General features: G+C 52.6%; 1 protein-coding gene across 11 annotated transcripts in view; it reads left to right on the top strand.

Moving 5' to 3' along the window:
- The window catches only part of SPACA6 (sperm acrosome associated 6), a 77,677-nt gene that overhangs the window by 37,294 nt on the left and 17,160 nt on the right, over positions 1-23,223 (top strand). For 8 of the 11 annotated variants that reach the window (XM_068242025.1, XM_068242015.1, XM_068242018.1 and 5 more), the window contains 3 exons: positions 5,023-5,100; positions 10,774-10,806; positions 16,256-16,333. In XM_068242025.1, the coding sequence (XP_068098126.1) occupies positions 5,023-5,100; positions 10,774-10,806; positions 16,256-16,333 (189 nt within the window). The remainder of the gene's footprint in view (positions 1-5,022; positions 5,101-10,773; positions 10,807-16,255; positions 16,334-23,223) is intronic. The other 3 variants (XM_068242020.1, XM_068242021.1, XM_068242019.1) reach the window with 3 other exon arrangements.

Raw genomic sequence — 23,223 nt, 5'->3', positions numbered from 1 at the left:
CCCCTCCCCCGTCTGTCCGCAGAGGCCGGCCACACTCTCCCCTCCCCTGTCTGTCCGCAGAGGCCGGCCATACTATCCCCCTCCCCCGTCTGTCCGCAGAGGCCGGCCATACTCTCCCCCTCCCCCTGCCCATCTGTCCGCAGAGGCCGGCCACACTCTCCTCCTCCCCCGTCTGTCCACAGAGGCCGGCCATACTCTCCTCCTCCCCCGTCTGTCCGCAGAGGCGGGCCACACTCTCCTCCTCCCTGTCTGTCCGCATGGGCCGGCCACACTCTCCCCTCCCCTGTCTGTCCGCATGGACCGGCCACACTCTCCCCTCCCCTGTCTGTCCGCAGAGGCCGGCCACACTCTCCCCTCCCCTGTCTGTCCGCAGAGGCCGGCCACACTCTCCCCTCCCCCGTCTGTCCGCAGAGGCCGGCCACACTCTCCTCCTCCCTATCTGTCCGCAGAGGCCGGCCACACTCTCCCCCTCCCCGTCTGTCCGCAGAGGCCGGCCACACTCTCCTCCTCCCCATCTGTCCGCAGAGGCCGGCCATACTCTCCTCCTCCCCATCTGTCTGCAGAGGCTGGCCACACTATCCCCCTCCCCCATCTGTCCGCAGAGGCTGGCCACACTCTCCCCCTCCCCGTCTGTCCGCAGAGGCCGGCCACACTCTCCTCCTCCCCCGTCTGTCCACAGAGGCTGGCCACACTCTCCTCCTCCCCCGTCTGTCCGCAGAGGCGGGCCACACTCTCCTCCTCCCTGTCTGTCCGCATGGGCCGGCCACACTCTCCCCTCCCCTGTCTGTCCGCATGGACCGGCCACACTCTCCCCTCCCCTGTCTGTCCGCAGAGGCCGGCCACACTCTCCCCTCCCCTGTCTGTCCGCAGAGGCCGGCCACACTCTCCCCTCCCCCATCTGTCCGCAGAGGCCGGCCACACTCTCCTCCTCCCTATCTGTCCGCAGAGGCCGGCCACACTCTCCCCCTCCCCGTCTGTCCGCAGAGGCCGGCCACACTCTCCTCCTCCCCATCTGTCCGCAGAGGCTGGCCACACTCTCCCCCTCCCCCGTCTGTCCGCAGAGGCCGGCCATACTCTCCTCCTCCCCATCTGTCTGCAGAGGCCGGCCACACTCTCCCCCTCCCCCATCTGTCCGCAGAGGCCGGCCACACTCTCCCCTCCCCCGTCTGTCCGCAGAGGCCGGCCATACTCTCCCCCTCCCCCGTCTGTCTGCAGAGGCCGGCCATACTCTCCCCCTCCCCCATCTGTCCGCAGGGGCTGGCCACACTCTCCCCTCCCCTGTCTGTCCGCAGAGGCCGGCCATACTCTCCCCCTCCCCCGTCTGTCTGCAGAGGCCGGCCATACTCTCCCCCTCCCCCATCTGTCCGCAGAGGCCGTCCACACTCTCCTCCTCCCCATCTGTCCGCAGAGGCTGGCCACACTCTCCCCCTCCCCCGTCTGTCCGCAGAGGCCGGCCATACTCTCCTCCTCCCCATCTGTCTGCAGAGGCCGGCCACACTCTCCCCCTCCCCCATCTGTCCGCAGAGGCCGGCCACACTCTCCCCTCCCCCGTCTGTCCGCAGAGGCCGGCCATACTCTCCCCCTCCCCCGTCTGTCTGCAGAGGCCGGCCATACTCTCCCCCTCCCCCATCTGTCCGCAGAGGCCGGCCACACTCTCCCCTCCCCCGTCTGTCCGCAGAGGCCGGCCATACTCTCCCCCTCCCCCGTCTGTCTGCAGAGGCCGGCCATACTCTCCCCCTCCCCCATCTGTCCGCAGGGGCTGGCCACACTCTCCTCCTCCCCCGTCTGTCCGCATGGGCCGGCCACACTCTCCCCTCCCCTGTCTGTCCGCAGAGGCCGGCCACACTCTCCCCTCCCCTGTCTGTCCGCAGAGGCCGGCCACACTCTCCCCTCCCCTGTCTGTCCGCAGAGGCCGGCCACACTCTCCCCTCCCCCGTCTGTCCGCAGAGGCCGGCCACACTCTCCCCCTCCCCGTCTGTCCGCAGAGGCCGGCCACACTCTCCTCCTCCCCATCTGTCCGCAGAGGCTGGCCACACTCTCCCCCTCCCCCGTCTGTCCGCAGAGGCCGGCCATACTCTCCTCCTCCCCATCTGTCTGCAGAGGCCGGCCACACTCTCCCCCTCCCCCATCTGTCCGCAGAGGCCGTCCATACTCTCCCCCTCCCCTGTCTGTCCGCAGAGGCGGGCCACACTCTCCTCCTCCTCCGTCTGTCCGCAAAGGCTGGCCACACTCTCCCCCTCCCCCATCTGTCCGCAGAGGCCGGCCATACTCTCCCCCTCCCCCATCTGTCCGCAGAGGCCGGCCACACTCTCCTCCTCCCTATCTGTCCGCAGAGGCCGGCCACACTCTCCCCCTCCCCGTCTGTCCGCAGAGGCCGGCCACACTCTCCTCCTCCCCATCTGTCCGCAGAGGCTGGCCACACTCTCCCTTTCCCCCATCTGTCCGCAGAGGCCGGCCATACTCTCCTCCTCCCCATCTGTCCGCAGAGGCCGGCCACACTCTCCCCCTCCCCGTCTGTCCGCAGAGGCCGGCCACACTCTCCTCCTCCCCATCTGTCCGCAGAGGCTGGCCATACTCTCCCTCTCCCCCATCTGTCCGCAGAGGCCGGCCATACTCTCCTCCTCCCCATCTGTCTGCAGAGGCTGGCCACACTATCCCCCTCCCCCATCTGTCCGCAGAGGCTGGCCACACTCTCCCCCTCCCCGTCTGTCCGCAGAGGCCGGCCACACTCTCCCCCTCCCCCATCTGTCTGCAGAGGCCGGCCACACTCTCCCCCTCCCCCGTCTGTCTGCAGAGGCCGGCCATACTCTCCCCCTCCCCCGTCTGTCCGCAGAGGCCGGCCATACTCTCCTCCTCCTCCGTCTGTCCGCAGAGGCGGGCCACACTCTCCTCCTCCTCCGTTTGTCCGCAGAGGCTGGCCACACTCTCCCCCTCCCCCATCTGTCCGCAGAGGCCGGCCATACTCTCCCCCTCCCCCATCTGTCCGCAGAGGCCGGCCACACTCTCCTCCTCCCTATCTGTCCGCAGAGGCCGGCCACACTCTCCTCCTCCCCATCTGTCCGCAGAGGCTGGCCATACTCTCCCTCTCCCCCATCTGTCCGCAGAGGCCGGCCATACTCTCCTCCTCCCCATCTGTCTGCAGAGGCTGGTCACACTATCCCCCTCCCCCATCTGTCCGCAGAGGCCGGCCACACTCTCCCCCTCCCCCATCTGTCTGCAGAGGCCGGCCACACTCTCCCCCTCCCCCATCTGTCCGCAGAGGCTGGCCACACTCTCCCCCTCCCCCGTCTGTCTGCAGAGGCAAGCCATACTCTCCCCCTCCCCCGTCTGTCCGCAGAGGCCGGCCATACTCTCCTCCTCCTCCGTCTGTCCGCAGAGGCGGGCCACACTCTCCTCCTCCTCCGTCTGTCCGCAGAGGCTGGCCACACTCTCCCCCTCCCCCATCTGTCCGCAGAGGCCGGCCATACTCTCCCCCTCCCCCATCTGTCCGCAGAGGCCGGCCACACTCTCCTCCTCCCTATCTGTCCGCAGAGGCCGGCCACACTCTCCCCCTCCCCGTCTGTCCGCAGAGGCCGGCCACACTCTCCTCCTCCCCATCTGTCCGCAGGGGCTGGCCATACTCTCCCTCTCCCCCATCTGTCCGCAGAGGCCGGCCATACTCTCCTCCTCCCCATCTGTCTGCAGAGGCTGGCCACACTATCCCCCTCCCCCATCTGTCCGCAGAGGCTGGCCACACTCTCCCCCTCCCCGTCTGTCCGCAGAGGCCGGCCACACTCTCCCCCTTCCCCATCTGTCTGCAGAGGCCGGCCACACTCTCCCCCTCCCCCATCTGTCCGCAGAGGCTGGCCACACTCTCCCCCTCCCCCGTCTGTCTGCAGAGGCCGGCCATACTCTCCCCCTCCCCCGTCTGTCCGCAGAGGCCGGCCATACTCTCCTCCTCCTCCGTCTGTCCGCAGAGGCGGGCCACACTCTCCTCCTCCTCCGTCTGTCCGCAGAGGCTGGCCACACTCTCCCCCTCCCCCATCTGTCCGCAGAGGCCGGCCATACTCTCCCCCTCCCCCATCTGTCCGCAGAGGCCGGCCACACTCTCCTCCTCCCTATCTGTCCGCAGAGGCTGGCCACACTCTCCCCCTCCCCCATCTGTCCGCAGAGGCCGGCCATACTCTCCCCCTCCCCCATCTGTCCGCAGAGGCCGGCCACACTCTCCTCCTCCCTATCTGTCCGCAGAGGCCGGCCACACTCTCCTCCTCCCCATCTGTCCGCAGGGGCCGGCCACACTCTCCCCCTCCCCCATCTGTCCGCAGAGGCTGGCCACACTCTCCCCCTCCCCGTCTGTCCGCAGAGGCCGGCCACACTCTCCCCCTCCCCCATCTGTCTGCAGAGGCCGGCCACACTCTCCCCCATCTGTCCGCAGAGGCTGGCCACACTCTCCCCCTCCCCCGTCTGTCCGCAGAGGCTGGCCACACTCTCCCCCTCCCCCGTCTGTCCGCAGAGGCCGGCCATACTCTCCCCCTCCCCCGTCTGTCCGCAGAGACCGGCCACACTCTCCCCCTCCCCCGTCTGTCCGCAGAGGCTGGCCATACTCTCCCCCTCCCTCGTCTGTCCGCAGAGGCCGGCCATACTATCCGCTATCAAGCTGCATGATTGTTTCTGGTGTGTGATTCAGACACTACTGCAGCCAGAGAGATCAGCAGGGCTGCCAGGCAACTGGTATTGTTTATCAGGAAATACATATGGCAGCCGCCATATTCTTCTCACCTCAGGTGTGCTTTGAAGAGTTACGCATTACTAACGTGTGTTGTGTGCAATAAGCCTACAGATACTCCCAGAATTTTTTCCTATTTTCCTGTGTTTGAAGTCCTTTCCTTTGAATTCAATGGGAAGATGAAATCAAACGCTGCTCAGATCAAATGATCTTCAAATGCAAATTAAGCACTTTTCAGAAGCGAATGCTTAGCCTGTTCTACTGAAATCCAAACACAAGCGGCTAAATGTCCATCTCCGTCCATCTGTTGTATATAGTGCCTCCAGAATTATGGAACCAGGTGTTAGAGAAGAAGATAGCGAAATATGTCAGCAGCGTGAAGGACATCGTGTCACGTAAGTAAAACAGAAGCAAACGTAAATTATCTGATCCAACTCCTCCCCTCCCCCAAGAAAAAGTACACACTCCAGAACGGTGCCCACCCCTGGACTGCATTGTCCGTTCCCCCCCTCATGCCTCTGTGTATTCGTCCTGTACTAGGCCGCGACTAGTAGCGGTCAGGACCGAACAGAAGGTATATGCCGCGTGCATGCGCAGTTAGTTGCTTGCAGATTAGTAGCTATGGGTGGGGGGGGGGGGGGAGGCAAGAGGTACATCTGTCCCTGGGCGCTGCATTTTGGGGGCGCAGTTACAGGTTTCACTTTCCGTTAGAGAGTCTATGAAAGACGGTTGAAGGATCCAATCTCCTCCCCGCTTCCTCCTGCTGTCTGCCCCGGAGTTTTGTCTCATCTCCCTGCTGTAATCAGCACTTGCCATGTTTGCATCAGCAAAGTAGATCACGTGTATTTCTGCGTATCTCCCAACCCCCTAATGCCCGGTACACACCATGCAATTTCCTGCCAGATGGATGGGACAATCATTTCCGGCATGTCCGATCTGCTACGGATGGAGAACAGGATCGATTTTGTGCAGCGCCGATCTGAAAATCGATCCTGTTCTTAATCAGGTGTGGATCAGACATGCAGGAAATTATTCTAAAACTCAAACATCTCTGGGAAGCATGATGGACCTCCTTATGGTTCACAGCTTGTCACCAGGGGGCGCAAGGACTGACTTTGTCCCTGGGTGCTGAATACTGCTAGCTACACCTCTGGTTGCTGGTGGCTGGATCCTTATCTCAGCGCACACGCTCACAGCGGTCTCAGCAGTGCAGGAGCGGACAGAGCGGCCACCAGGGGGGCGCAAGGACTGACTTTGTCCCTGGGTGCTGAATACTGCTAGCTACGCCTCTGGTTGCTGGTGGCTGGATCCTTATCTCAGCGCACGCGCTCACAGCGGTCTCAGCAGTGCAGGAGCGGACAGAGCGGCCACCAGGGGGCGCAGGAACTGACTTTGTCCCCGGGTGCTGAATACTGCTAGCTACACCTCTGGTTGCTGGTGGCTGGATCCTTATCTCAGCGCACGCGCTCACAGCGGTCTCAGCAGTGCAGGAGCGGACAGAGCGGCCACCAGGGGGCGCAGGAACTGACTTTGTCCCCGGGTGCTGAATACCGCTAGCTACACCTCTGGTTGCTGGTGGCTGGATCCTTATCTCAGCGCACGCGCTCACAGCGGTCTCAGCAGTGCAGGAGCGGACAGAGCGGCCACCAGGGGGGCGCAAGGACTGACTTTGTCCCTGGGTGCTGAATACTGCTAGCTACGCCTCTGGTTGCTGGTGGCTGGATCCTTATCTCAGCGCACGCGCTCACAGCGGTCTCAGCAGTGCAGGAGCGGACAGAGCGGCCACCAGGGGGCGCAGGAACTGACTTTGTCCCCGGGTGCTGAATACTGCTAGCTACACCTCTGGTTGCTGGTGGCTGGATCCTTATCTCAGCGCACGCGCTCACAGCGGTCTCAGCAGTGCAGGAGCGGACAGAGCGGTCACCAGGGGGGCGCAAGGACTGACTTTGTCCCTGGGTGCTGAATACCACTAGCTACACCTCTGGTTGCTGGTGGCTGGATCCTTATCTCAGCGCACGCGCTCACAGCGGTCTCAGCAGTGCAGGAGCGGACAGAGCGGCCACCAGGGGGCGCAAGGACTGACTTTGTCCCCGGGTGCTGAATACCGCTAGCTACACCTCTGGTTGCTGGTGGCTGGATCCTTATCTCAGCGCACACGCTCACAGCGGTCTCAGCAGTGCAGGAGCGGACAGAGCGGCCACCAGGGGGCGCAGGAACTGACTTTGTCCCCGGGTGCTGAATACCGCTAGCTACGCCTCTGGTTGCTGGTGGCTGGATCCTTATCTCAGCGCACGCGCTCACAGCGGTCTCAGCAGTGCAGGAGCGGACAGAGCGGCCACCAGGGGGCGCAGGAACTGACTTTGTCCCCGGGTGCTGAATACCGCTAGCTACACCTCTGGTTGCTGGTGGCTGGATCCGTATATCAGCGCACGCGCTCACAGCGGTCTCAACAGTGCAGGAGCGGACAGAGCGGCCACCAGGGGGCGCAAACACTGACTGTCACCGGGTGCTGAATACCGCTAGCTACGCCTCTGGTTGCTGGTGGCTGGATCCTTATCTCAGCGCACACGCTCACAGCAGTCTCAGCAGTGCAGGAGCGGACAGAGCGGCCACCAGGGGGCGCAAACACTGACTGTCACCGGGTGCTGAATACCGCTAGCTACGCCTCTGGTTGCTGGATCCTTATCTCAGCGCACGCGCTCACAGCGGTCTCAGCAGTGCAGGAGCGGACAGAGCGGCCACCAGGGGGCGCAAGGACTGACTTTGTCCCTGGGTGCTGAATACTGCTAGCTACACCTCTGGTTGCTGGTGGCTGGATCCTTATCTCAGCGCACGCGCTCACAGCGGTCTCAGCAGTGCAGGAGCGGACAGAGCGGTCACCAGGGGGCGCAAGGACTGACTTTGTCCCTGGGTGCTGAATACTGCTAGCTACACCTCTGGTTGCTGGTGGCTGGATCCTTATCTCAGCGCACACGCTCACAGCGGTCTCAGCAGTGCAGGAGCGGACAGAGCGGTCACCAGGGGGCGCAAGGACTGACTTTGTCCCTGGGTGCTGAATACCGCTAGCTACACCTCTGGTTGCTGGTGGCTGGATCCTTATCTCAGCGCACGCGCTCACAGCAGTCTCAGCAGTGCAGGAGCGGACAGAGCGGTCACCAGGGGGGCGCAAGGACTGACTTTGTCCCTGGGTGCTGAATACTGCTAGCTACACCTCTGGTTGCTGGTGGCTGGATCCTTATCTCAGCGCACGCGCTCACAGCAGTCTCAGCAGTGCAGGAGCGGACAGAGCGGCCACCAGGGGGGCGCAAGGACTGACTTTGTCCCTGGGTGCTGAATACCGCTAGCTACACCTCTGGTTGCTGGTGGCTGGATCCTTATCTCAGCGCACGCGCTCACAGCGGTCTCAGCAGTGCAGTAGCGGACAGAGCGGCCACCAGGGGGCGCAAGGACTGACTTTATCCCCGGGTGCTGAATACTGCTAGCTACACCTCTGGTTGCTGGTGGCTGGATCCTTATCTCAGCGCACGCGCTCACAGCGGTCTCAGCAGTGCAGGAGCGGACAGAGCGGCCACCAGGGGGCGCAAGGACTGACTTTATCCCCGGGTGCTGAATACTGCTAGCTACACCTCTGGTTGCTGGTGGCTGGATCCTTATCTCAGCGCACGCGCTCACAGCGGTCTCAGCAGTGCAGGAGCGGACAGAGCGGCCACAAGCAGCAAACACGCATGTATGAGGCGTACACCTTCTAACTCAAAGGTCCCGACCACTGCCAGTCGCAGCAAAAGACCTCCTCACCTCAGGGAAGAAACGATATAAAATCGTCCAGCCGGTGCTCAGCGTCTAGCAGGTACATCACCCCTGCACATCCATAGACAAGTAGCAAAAAGAAAGACACGGCACTCGGGAGCTGTGTGCAGCGACAAGCTGCATTGGAGCAAGCGATAGTACTACATGTTTCGGGCGGAACCCTTCCTCAGGTATGGAAGGGCTCTGCCCGAAACTGAGGAAGGGCTCTGCCCGAAACGTAGTGCTACCGCTTGCTCCAATACAGCTTGTCGCTGCACACAGCTCCCGAGTGCCGTGTCTTTTTCATTTTGGAACCACTACCAGTCAGGGCCTAGTAAAGGACAGCAGATATACAGAAGCATTAGGGGGGGGGGGAAACAGACACCGCAGTTCAGGGGTGGGAACCATTCTGGATGGAAGTGTACTCTGCTTTCTTCAATTCACTTCAGAAGGGGAAGAAGTATAAGGACACTATCTGGCGTAACGTGGCTGGCCCCACTGCTGCGCTCCACTTATAAGACGCTCACAGTGTGGCGCTGCCATGTGGTATAACGGGCTGCAGCATCATAATGCACTGCACTGTAGTGAAGCATATGTTTCATTGACTGCATGCTTCACTGTACCTCATGAAATGCGAGCATAACATGCAGCGCTGCTGTCCTGATCTGTTGTGATCATCCTGCCACAGGGAGCCCAATGCAATCTCCACTGTGAATATACCCTCAGTACAGGACCACTTTTATAGCGGGTGTCCCTAAAATGTCCCACCTATGGCATGACAGCAGCCAGTGACTTTATCCCCAACTCCTGTCCTGGTGACACATGTAACATTCTGCAATCTAACTGCGACCTATAAGAATACTGGATTCTCAACACCCCTCCCAGAAGCTATTAACCACTTCAGCCTGCAGTGGTTTTTCACATTATGCATCATTTCAGCGCTCCTCCCATTCATTCGCCAATAACTTTATCACTACTTATCAAAACAAAATGATCTATACATTGTTTTCTCTGCCACCAATTAGGCTTTCTTTGGGTGGTACAAAAGAATTGTTTTTTTCTAAATGCATTTTAACAGGAATATTAAGAAAAAATTGAGAGAATTTAATATTTCTCAGTTTTCGGCCATTATAGTTTTAAAATAATACATGCTACCATGATTAAAACCTATGTATTGTATTTGCCCATTTGTCCTGGTTATTACACCATTTAAATTATGTCCCTATCGCAATGTATGGAGCCAATATTTTATTTAAAAAAATAAAGGTGCATTTTTTCAGGTTTGCATTCATCACTATTTACAAGCTTATAATTTAAAAAAATAATAGTAATATACCCTCTTGATATGCATATTAAAAAAAAGTTCAGACCCTAAGGTAACTATTTTTTTTTTATTGTCATTTTTTTTTTATCAAAAGTTTTATTTGGGTATTTTGGGAGCGTATGGGAAGTAAGGAGTTAATTTTAAATATCTGTATGTTTCTTTTGTAAAATAAATGTATGTAAGTGTAATTTTACTATTTGGCCACAAGATGTCCTCGCACATTACTTTCTTTTGCATACTATTAGTACACTATACAGGAAGTAGAGGGTGGATGTGTTACTTCTCACATCACAATGACGCAGGCATCTCATTGATGCCGCGATCATTGACACGAGGACATAGATCAATGATTGGGAACTGCATTCTCATTAATTGATCTCCGGGCTGATGGGCGGCGACGAGTACCCCTGCAGGTGAACGCGCGATTGGCCGCGGTGACGGGTTTTTCATGGCCGTAGCTTCTATGTTCAGCATGCATTTTGGACATAAGAGCTACGTCTTAAAAACGAAACTGGTTAAAGGAAAACTTAAGTCAAATAAAAAAAATGATTTTTACTCACCTGGGGCATCCCTCAGCACCCCGAAGCTGGATGGTGCCCTCGCAGCCCCGCTCCGATCGTCCTGTCCCCGCCGGCGGCTACTTCCGGTTCGGCGACAGCCGCCGACAGGCTGGGAACGCGGCTGATTTTCCGCGTTCCCAGCCGCTGCTATCACCCTCTATGCTGCTATAGCGTATATATAGACGCTATAGCAGCATAGAGGGTGAAGTAGCCGCCGGCGGGGACAGGACGATCGGAGCGGGGCTGCGAGGGCACCATCCAGCTTCGGGGTGCTGAGGGATGCCCCAGGTGAGTAAATGTCATTTTTTTTATTTGACTTAAGTTTTCCTTTAAAGACTGGACTAGAATGTTTAGTAGAACTGCCATGATTTCCACTCCTTCCTCTTCCTCTCTGCCAGGGCATCCGGCTGATGCTTGTACGCCCCCTTGTGGTGAGTAAATGGATAACACATATACAGTGCCGATTACAACTAAATGTGAGTGGCAAAAATCAACAAATCAATTATTATTATTGATTTATAAAGCGCCCACATATTGCGTGGTGTTGTACAAAGTAACAAACAAACACGGGGTACAAAATATTACAGAAAATATACAAAATACAGAAGTGGTAATGACAGTGACAAAAGTAGCATGATGAATAAAATGTATAGCAAATTTCAAGACACAAAAGGGTGAGAGAGCTCTGCCCTTGCCATCAATAACCCAAACTATCCTGCAATCTATACAAGCTACCCCCAGACTATCCTGCCATCTATACAAGCTACCCCCAGACTATCCTGCCATCCATACATGCTACCCCCAGACTATCCTGCAATCTATACAAGCTACCCCCAGACTATCCTGCAATCTATACAAGCTACCCCCAGACTATCCTGCCATCTATACATGCTACCCCCAGACTATCCTGCAATCTATACATGCTACCCCCAGACTATCCTGCCATCTATACATGCTACCCCCAGACTATCCTGCCATCTATACATGCTACCCCCAGACTATCCTGCAATCTATACAAGCTACCCCCAGACTATCATGCAATCTATACATGCTACCCCCAGACTATCCTGCAATCTATACAAGCTACCCCCAGACTATCCTGTCATCTATACATGCTACCCCCAGACTATCCTGCCATCTATACATGCTACCCCCAGACTATCCTGCCATCTATACATGCTACCCCCAGACTATCCTGCCATCTATACATGCTACCCCCAGACTATCCTGCCATCTATACATGCTACCCCCAGACTATCCTGCCATCTATACATGCTACCCCCAGACTATCCTGCAATCTATACAAGCTACCCCCAGACTATCCTGCAATCTATACAAGCTACCCCCAGACTATCCTGCCATCTATACATGCTACCCCCAGACTATCCTGCCATCTATACATGCTACCCCCAGACTATCCTGCCATCTATACATGCTACCCCCAGACTATCCTGCCATCTATACATGCTACCCCCAGACTATCCTGCCATCTATACATGCTACCCCCAGACTATCCTGCCATCTATACAAGCTACCCCCAGACTATCCTGCAATCTATACATGCTACCCCCAGACTATCCTGCAATCTATACATGCTACCCCCAGACTATCCTGCCATCTATACATGCTACCCCCAGACTATCCTGCCATCTATACATGCTACCCCCAGACTATCCTGCCATACATGCTACCCCCAGACTATCCTGTCATCTATACATGCTACCCCCAGACTATCCTGTCATACATGCTACCCCAGACTATCCTGCAATCTATACAAGCTACCCCCAGACTATCCTGCCATCTATACAAGCTACCCCCAGACTATCCTGCCATACATGCTACCCCCAGACTATCCTGCCATCTATACATGCTACCCCCAGACTATCCTAATCCAGAGATTGCAAATGCAATTAACAAACCAGCCCAACTGTTCCGCACAGTGGAAAAATTTTGCAACCCGGCATGTCAAAAACTTAATATAGAGTCTTCAAAGGACCTCTGTGACCAATTTGCCCATTTCTTCACAGACAAAGTCTCCGCTATAAGGTCCGCCATCCAACTTACAGCATCTGAGCCTAATATAGTGCCGAAGACCATTAGCAGAGACAACGTAACACCTTGGTCAAACTTCAAAGAAATTGATGAAGAAGTCACATCAAGCATCCTCCTTCACGTCCGCCTTACTACCTGTGACCTAGATCCTGGCCCAACACAGTTCATGTTGAACTGCCCCGACCTGTTCGTACCGGTATTCCTCAAAATTGTTCACTGTTCTTTACAATCAGGGATATTTCCTGCTTTACGGAAGGAAGCAATCATCAGGCCTCTCCTCAAAAAACCCTCCCTGGACCCAGATGCAATGACCAGCTACAGACCTGTCTCTAACCTCCCCTTTCTGGGCAAGCTAATTGAAAAAGCTGTATACCTCCAGCTAGAAGCCAAAATCCTACAAAACAACAGTTATGACCCATTCCAGTCTGGCTTCAGGAAACACCACAGCACTGAAACTGCCCTCATCCAAATATGCAACCACCTGCTCATGGCAAGAGACAGAGGAGAGTGCTCGATCCTCATACTGCTAGACCTTTCTGCAGCCTTTGATACAGTTGACCATGACATCTTGATAAACAGGCTACAGGAATACTGCGGCATTGATGGCATAGTACTTCAGTGGTTCCAATCCTTCTTGAGTGGCAGAACCCACAAAGTGTCTATGGGGCCCTTCCTGTCCACCCCTGTATCACTTAAGTATGGGGTGCCCCAGGGCTCAATCCTCTCTCCCCTGCTTTTCACGATTTACATGTTACCGCTTGGAAAACTAATCCAAAAACATGGCCTGACATACCACTGCTATGCAGACGACACCCAACTATATCTTTCCTTCAAGCCTGGTGTGACAGACCCAACTCTAACTATAAACGCCTGCTTACGTGAACTACAGCAATGGATGAATGACAACTGGCTGAAACTAAATGCAGACAAAACTGAAGTCCTTCTGATTGGAGGGCAGAGCATGATAACAAAACAACTTAACTTGCAGTCTTCACCACTGGGAATAGGAGGCACGGATCTACGCAGCTCTGATCATGTGCGTAGCCTGGGAGTTCTAATTGATGGGGATTTAAACTTCAGAACCCACATCTCTGCTGTGGTGAAATCATCCTATTTTCACCTGAAGAACATCGCAAAAATCAAGCACCTCATCCCCCCAGAAGATCTGCCAACCTTAGTCCATGCCTTCATCACATCCCGACTGGACTACTGCAATGCTCTCTACACTGGCCTTCCAAAAAAGGTCTTGTACCGACTACAGCTGATACAGAATACTGCTGCCAGACTGCTAACCAACCAACCCCGTCACTGCCACATAACGCCAGTCCTGCACTCCCTTCACTGGCTACCTATAGAATGGAGGGTCCTATTCAAGATCGGCCTACTGACATTTAAATCCCTGAATAATCTAGGCCCTGGATACTTGAAAGATATGTTGCAGCTGCGTAGCAATCCCCGCATTCTCAGATCCACAGGTTCTAATAATCTAGTCATACCCAGAGTCCACTTGGAAACTTTTGGTCCCAGATCCTTCTGTCATGCTGCCCCTACGTTTTGGAACTCCTTACTCCAACAGATCAGGACAGCTCCATCCCTGGACGTGTTTAAATCCAGACTGAAAACCCACCTGTTCAGTTTGGCATTTGCAGAAATATAACTTTTGTTGTGTGAATACTTCATCCTACTACCAATTACTGAATCTGAGAGAGCCTAAGCGCTTTGAGTCCTATGGGCGAAAAGCGCTATAGAAATGTTATTGTATTGTATTGTATCCTGCAATCTATACAAGCTACCCCCAGACTATCCTGCCATACATTCATGCTACCCCCAGACTATCCTGCCATACATGCTACCCCAACACTATCCTGCCATACATGCTACCCCCAGACTATCCTGTCATCTATACATGCTACCCCAAACTATCCTGCCATCTATACATGCTACCCCCAGACTATCCTGCCATCTATACATGCTACCCCCAGACTATCCTGCCATCTATACATGCTACCCCCAGACTATCCTGTCATCTATACATGCTACCCCCAGACTATCCTGCCATCCATACATGCTACCCCCAGACTATCCTGCCATACATGCTACCCCCAGACTATCCTGCCATCCATACATGCTACCCCCAGACTATCCTGTCATACATGCTACCCCCAGACTATCCTGCCATCCATACATGCTACCCCCAGACTATCCTGTCATCTATACATGCTACCCCCAGACTATCCTGCCATCCATACATGCTACCCCCAGACTATCCTGCCATACATGCTACCCCCAGACTATCCTGTCATCTATACATGCTACCCCCAGACTATCCTGCCATCCATACATGCTACCCCCAGACTATCCTGCCATCTATACATGCTACCCCCAGACTATCCTGCCATCTATACATGCTACCCCCAGACTATCCTGCCATCCATACATGCTACCCCCAGACTATCCTGCCATCTATACATGCTACCCTATGGCTATCCTGCCATCCATACATGCTACCCCAGACTATCCTGCCATCTATACATGCTACCCCCAGACTATCCTGCCACACATGCTACCCCCAGACAATCCTGCCATCTATACATGCTACCCCCAGACTATCCTGCCATACATGCTACCCCCAGACTATTCTGCCATACATGCTACCCCCAGACTATCCTGCCATACATGCTACCCCCAGACTATCCTGTCATCTATACATGCTACCCCCAGACTATCCTGCCATCTATACATGCTACCCCCAGACTATCCTGCCATACATGCTATCCCCAGACTATCCTGCCATACATGCTACCCCCAGACTATCCTGCCATACATGCTACCCCCAGACTATCCTGCCACACATGCTACCCCCAGACTATCCTGCCATCCATACATGCTACCCCCAGACTATCCTGCTATACATGCTACCCCCAGACTATCCTGCCATCCATACATGCTACCCCCAGACTATCCTGCCATCTATACATGCTACCCCCAGACTATCCTGCCATCTATACATGCTACCCTATGGCTATCCTGCCATCCATACATGCTACCCCAGACTATCCTGCCATCTATACATGCTACCCCCAGACTATCCTGCCATCCATACATGCTACCCCCAGACTATCCTGCCACACATGCTACCCCCAGACAATCCTGCCATCTATACATGCTACCCCCAGACTATCCTGCCATACATGCTACCCCCAGACTATCCTGCCATACATGCTACCCCCAGACTATCCTGCCATACATGCTACCCCCAGACTATCCTGTCATCTATACATGCTACCCCCAGACTATCCTGCCATCTATACATGCTACCCCCAGACTATCCTGCCATACATGCTATCCCCAGACTATCCTGCCATACATGCTACCCCCAGACTATCCTGCCATACATGCTACCCCCAGACTATCCTGCCACACATGCTACCCCCAGACTATCCTGCCATCCATACATGCTACCCCCAGACTATCCTGCCATACATGCTACCCCCAGACTATCCTGCCATCCATACATGCTACCCCCAGACTATCCTGCTATACATGCTACCCTAAGACTATCCTGCCATCCATACATGCTACCCACAGACTATCCTGCTATACATGCTACCCCCAGACTATCCTGCCATCCATACATGCTACCCCCAGACTATCCTGCCATCCATACATGCTACCCCCAGACTATCCTGCCATACATGCTACCCCCAGACTATCCTGCCATCTAGTCATGGCTTTTAGTCATGAATAGAATCTTCAGATTCGCTCCTATTTGTAGCTATGGAGATTATTTGTCCTTCTTTCTTCTTTTTGTGTATTTTGTCCCCGCAGGCAACCAGAAAAATGCTCGGACTTTTAACTGCAGCGAATGTGAGTTTGTGGATTGTAACCTTCCCGTGGAATGTGGAAGTATGTGCCATATATTCACAGATAGCCGTACACACTGAGTAACAGCTATACTGTGCACCATATATTCCCCGATAGCCATACACACTGAGTAACAGCTATACTGTGCACCATATATTCACCGATGGCCGTACATACTGAGTAACAGCTATACTGTGCACCATATATTCACCGATAGCCATACACACTAAGTAACAGCTATACTGCGCTCCATATATTCACCGATAGCCGTACACACTGAGTAACAGCTATACTGCGCACCATATAGTCACCGATAGCCGTACACACTGAGTAACAGCTATACTGCGCACCATATAGTCACCGATAGCCGTACACACTGAGTAACAGCTATACTGCGCACCATATAGTCACCGATAGCCGTACACACTGAGTGACAGCTGTACTGCGCACCATATATTCACCGATAGCCGTACACACTGAGTAACAGCTATACTGCGCACCATATAGTCACCGATAGCCATACACACTGAGTAACAGCTATACTGTGCACCATATATTCACCGATAGCCATACACACTGAGTAACAGCTATACTGCGCTCCATATATTCACCGATAGCCGTACACACTGAGTAACAGCTATACTGCGCACCATATAGTCACCGATAGCCATACACACTGAGTAACAGCTATACTGTGCACCATATATTCACCGATAGCCGTACACACTGAGTAACAGCTATACTGTGTATACAATAGACTTTCTACACATGATTCATCTGTCTTGGTCCCTTTGTCAATCACCGCCCACATGCTGACAGCAAAGCTGGATTTATCTGTCTCTAACAGCTATACTGTGCACCATATATTCACCGATAGCCGTACACACTGAGTAACAGCTGTACTGTGCACCATATATTCACCGATAGCCGTACACACTGAGTAACAGCTATACTGTGCACCATATATTCACCGATAGCCGTACACACTGAGTAACAGCTATACTGTGCACCATATATTCACCGATAGCCATACACACTGAGTAACAGCTATACTGTGCACCATATATTCACCGATAGCCATACACACTGAGTAACAGCTATACTGTGCACCATATATTCACCGATAGCCGTACACACTGAGTAACAGCTATACTGTGCACCATATATTCACCGATAGCCATACACACTGAGTAACAGCTATACTGTGCACCATATATTCACCGATAGCCATACACACTGAGTAACAGCTATACTGTGCACCATATAGTCACCGATAGCCGTACACACTGAGTAACAGCTATACTGTGCACCATATATTCACCGATAGCCATACACACTGAGTAACAGCTATACTGTGCACCATATAGTCACCGATAGCCGTACACACTGAGTAACGGCTATACTGTGCACCATATATTCACCGATAGCCGTACACACCGAGTAACAGCTATACTGTGCACCATATATTCACCGATAGCCGTACACACTGAGTAACAGCTATACTGTGCACCATATATTCAGCAATAGCCGTACACACTGAGTAACAGCTATACTGTGCACCATATATACACCGATAGCCGTACACACTGAGTAACAGCTGTACTGTGCACCATATCTTCACCGATAGCCGTACACACTGAGTAACAGCTAAACTGCGCACCATATATTCACCAATAGCCGTACACACTGAGTAACAGCTATACTGCGCACCATATATTCACCGATAGCCGTACACACTGAGTAACAGCTATACTGCGCACCATATATTCACCGATAGCCGTACACACTGAGTAACCGCTATACTGTGCACCATATATGCACCGATAGCCATACACACTGAGTAACAGCTATACTGTGCACCATATATTCACCAATAGCCATACACAATGAGTAACAGCTACACTGTGCACCATATATTCACCACCGATAGCCGTACACACTGAGTAACAGCTGTACTGTGCACCATATATTCACCGATAGCCGTACACACTGAGTAACAGCTATACTGTGCACCATATATTCACCAATAGCCATACACACTGAGTAACAGCTATACTGTGCACCATATAGTCACCGATAGCCATACACTCTGAGTAACAGCTGTACTGTGCACCATATATTCACCGATTGCCATACACACTGAGTAACAGCTATGCTGCGCACCATATATTCACTGATAGCCGTACACACTGAGTAACAGCTATACTGCGCACCATATATTCACCGATAGCCATACACACTGAGTAACAACTATACTGTGCACCATATATTCACCGATAACCGTACACACTGAGTAAAAGCTATACTGTACACCATATAGTCACCGATAGCCATACACACTGAGTAACAGCTATACTGTGCACCATATATTCACCGATAGCCATACACACTAAGTAACAGCTATACTGTGCACCATATAGTCACCGATAGCCATACACACTGAGTAACAGCTATAATGTGCACCATATATTCACCGATAGCCATACACACTGAGTAACAGCTATACTGTGCACCATATATTCACCGATAGCCATACACACTGAGTAACAGCTATACTGCGCACCATATATTCACCGATAGCCATACACACTGAGTAACATCTATACTGTGCACCATATATTCACCGAGAGCCATACACACTGAGTAACAGCTATACTGTGCACCATATATTCACCGATAGCCGTACACACTGAGTAACGGCTATACTGTGCACCATATAGTCACCGATAGCCGTACACACTGAGTAACGGCTATACTGTGCACCATATATTCACCGATAGCCGTACACACCGAGTAACAGCTACACTGTGCACCATATATTCACCGATAGCCGTACACACTGAGTAAAAGCTGTACTGTGCACCATATATTCACCGATAGCCGTACACACTGAGTAACAGCTATACTGTGCACCATATATTCACCGATAGCCATACACACTGAGTAACAACTATACTGTGCACCATATATTCACTGATAGCCATACACACTGAGTAACAGCTATACTGCGCACCATATATTCACCGAGAGCCATACACACTGAGTAACAGCTATACTGTGCACCATATATTCACCGATAGCCGTACACACTGAGTAACAGCTGTATTGCGCACCATATATTCAGCAATAGCCATACACACTGAGTAACAGCTATACTGTGCCCCATATACTCACCGATAGCCATACACACTGAGTAACAACTATACTGTGCACCATATATTCACCGATAGCCATACACACTGAGTAACAGCTATACTGTGCACCATATATTCACCGATAGCCGTACACACTGAGTAACAGCTATACTGTGCACTATATATTCACCGATAGCCGTACACACTGAGTAACAGCTGTACTGCGCACCATATAGTCACCGATAGCCATACACACTGAGTAACAGCTATACTGTGCACCATACATTCACCGATAGCCGTACACACTGAGTAACAGCTATACTGTGCACCCAGGGGTGCAGCTAAGGTTTTTGTGGCCCCAAGCGGACTGTAGCAAGAGGCCCTATCCTGCGGCGCGCGAAGCGCGCCGCGGCGAAAAATGGGTGTGGCTATCCCGCATAAGTGGGCGTGGCCATGACATGTGAGTGGAGCAGGAGGGCGGATTGGGGCGGGGCTGTTTGCGGGGAAAAAATGGATGTTGGGGTGATTGAGGCGCGCGTAGCGCGCCGAAAGATTGGCGCGGCCATGACATTGTATGGGCGAAGCTTAACCGTAGCACAGCAAATATAGCCAACTATGACCATTAAATAATAAATGCAGCAACAGTTACCCCAGACACCAGAAAATAAAAACGCAATTTGGGCCACATTTCAGCAGAAATCAAACGCAATTAGGGCACATTTTCAGCAGAAATCAAACGCAATTAGGGCACATTTTCAGCCGAAATCAAACGCAATTAGGGCACATTTTCAGCAGAAATCAAACGCAATTAGGGCCACATTTTCAGCAGATATCAAACGCATTTAGGGCACAGTTCAGCAGAAATCAATCGCAATTAGGGCCACATTTTCAGCAGATATCAAACGCAATTAGGGCACAGTTCAGCAGAAATCAATCGCAATTAGGGCCACATTTTCAGCAGATATCAAACGCATTTAGGGCACAGTTCAGAAGAAATCAATCGCAATTAGGGCCACATTTTCAGCAGATATCAAACGCATTTAGGGCACAGTTCAGCAGAAATCAATCGCAATTAGGGCCACATTTTCAGCAGATATCAAACGCATTTAGGGCACAGTTCAGCAGAAATCAATCGCAATTAGGGCCACATTTTCAGCAGATATCAAACGCATTTAGGGCACAGTTCAGCAGAAATCAATCGCAATTAGGGCCACATTTTCAGCAGATATCAAACGCATTTAGGGCACAGTTCAGCAGAAATCAATCGCAATTAGGGCCACATTTTCAGCAGATATCAAACGCATTTAGGGCACAGTTCAGCAGAAATCAATCGCAATTAGGGCCACATTTTCAGCAGATATCAAACGCATTTAGGGCACAGTTCAGCAGAAATCAATCGCAATTAGGGCCACATTTTCAGCAGATATCAAACGCATTTAGGGCACAGTTCAGCAGAAATCAATCGCAATTAGGGCCACATTTTCAGCAGATATCAAACGCATTTAGGGCACAGTTCAGCAGAAATCAATCGCAATTAGGGCCACATTTTCAGCAGATATCAAATGCATTTAGGGCACAGTTCAGCAGAAATCAATCGCAAATTCGCAATTAGGGCTGCGGCTGCAAAAAGAAAAGAATTTACTCACCTGGCAGGCTGGCACTGGCAGAAGTCTTCTCTCCCTGGTCTCCTCTCCCGGCCGGCTTCTCAGGCGCGCAGTTCCCACGGAGCTCCCTTCCTGGCTTCCTCCTCCAATCTCCCGCGCTGATTCATGCAGGGCTACGGGTCGGGAAGATGGCCACCCGAAGCCCTGTACTGGAGACATAGTCTCCAGAGCAGGGCTTCGGCGGCGGCCATCTTCCTGTAGCCCTGCTCTGCTCTGCCAGCCCGGCGGGGCTGCGGGGAAGAAGTGACGTCACGCCGACGTCACGGAGCCGCCGAGGCCCCTAAGATTGTGAGGCCCCAAGCGACCGCTTGGTTCGCTTTATGCCTCGCGGCGCCCCTGTGTGCACCATATATTCACCGATAGCCGTACACACTGAGTAACAGCTATACTGTGCACCATATATTCACCGATAGCCGTACACACTGAGTAACAGCTATACTGTGCACCATATATTCACCGATAGCCGTACACACTGAGTAACAGCTATACTGCGCACCATATATTCACTGATAGCCGTACACACTGAGTAACAGCTATACTGTGCACCATATATTCACCGATAGCCGTACACACTGAGTAACAGCTATACTGCGCACCATATATTCACCGATAGCCGTACACACTGAGTAACAGCTATACTGTGCACCATATATTCACCGATAGCCGTACACACTGAGTAACAGCTATACTGTGCACCATATATTCAGCAATAGCCGTACACACTGAGTAACAGCTATACTGTGCACCATATATACACCGATAGCCGTACACACTGAGTAACAGCTATACTGCGCACCATATATTCACCGATAGCCATACACACTGAGTAACAGCTATACTGTGCACCATATATTCACCAATAGCCATACACACTGAGTACCAGCTGCACTGTGCACCATATATTCACCACCGATAGCCGTACACACTGAGTAACAGCTGTACTGTGCACCATATATTCACCGATAGCCGTACACACTGAGTAACAGCTATACTGTGCACCATATATTCACCGATAGCCATACACACTGAGTAACAGCTATACTGTGCACCATATAGTCACCGATAGCCATACACACTGAGTAACAGCTGTACTGTGCACCATATATTCACCGATAGCCATACACACTGAGTAACAGCTATACTGCGCACCATATATTCACTGATAGCCGTACACACTGAGTAACAGCTATACTGCGCACCATATATTCACCGATAGCCATACACACTGAGTAACAACTATACTGTGCACCATATAGTCACCGATAGCCATACACACTGAGTAACAGCTATACTGTGCACCATATATTCACCGATAGCCATACACACTAAGTAACAGCTATACTGTGCACCATATAGTCACCGATAGCCATACACACTGAGTAACAGCTATAATGTGCACCATATATTCACCGATAGCCATACACACTGAGTAACAGCTATACTGCGCACCATATATTCACCGATAGCCATACACACTGAGTAACAGCTATACTGTGCACCATATATTCACCGATAGCCATACACACTGAGTAACAGCTATACTGTGCACTATATATTCACCGATAGCCATACACACTGAGTAACAACTATACTGTGCACCATATAATCACCGATAGCCATACACACTGAGTAACAGCTATACTGTGCACCATATATTCACCGATAGCCATACACACTGAATAACAGCTATACTGCGCACCATATATTCACCGATAGCCATACACACTGAGTAACAGCTATACTGTGCACCATATATTCACCGATAGCCGTACACACTGAGTAACAGCTATACTGTGCACCATATATTCACCGATAGCCGTACACACTGAGTAACAGCTATACTGTGCACCATATATTCACCGATAGCCGTACACACTGAGTAACAGCTATACTGTGCACCATATATTCACCGATAGCCGTACACACTGAGTAACAGCTATACTGTGCACCATATATTCACTGATAGCCGTACACACTGAGTAACAGCTATACTGTGCACCATATATTCACCGATAGCCGTACACACTGAGTAACAGCTATACTGCGCACCATATATTCACCGATAGCCGTACACACTGAGTAACAGCTATACTGTGCACCATATATTCACCGATAGCCGTACACACTGAGTAAC

This window comes from Hyperolius riggenbachi, chromosome 6 (assembly GCF_040937935.1).
Source record: "Hyperolius riggenbachi isolate aHypRig1 chromosome 6, aHypRig1.pri, whole genome shotgun sequence".
In the NCBI taxonomy this organism is placed as follows: Eukaryota; Metazoa; Chordata; class Amphibia; order Anura; family Hyperoliidae; genus Hyperolius; species Hyperolius riggenbachi.
Note: the sequence above shows the minus strand (reverse complement) of the source record. Positions and strands in the feature narration are given on the sequence as shown.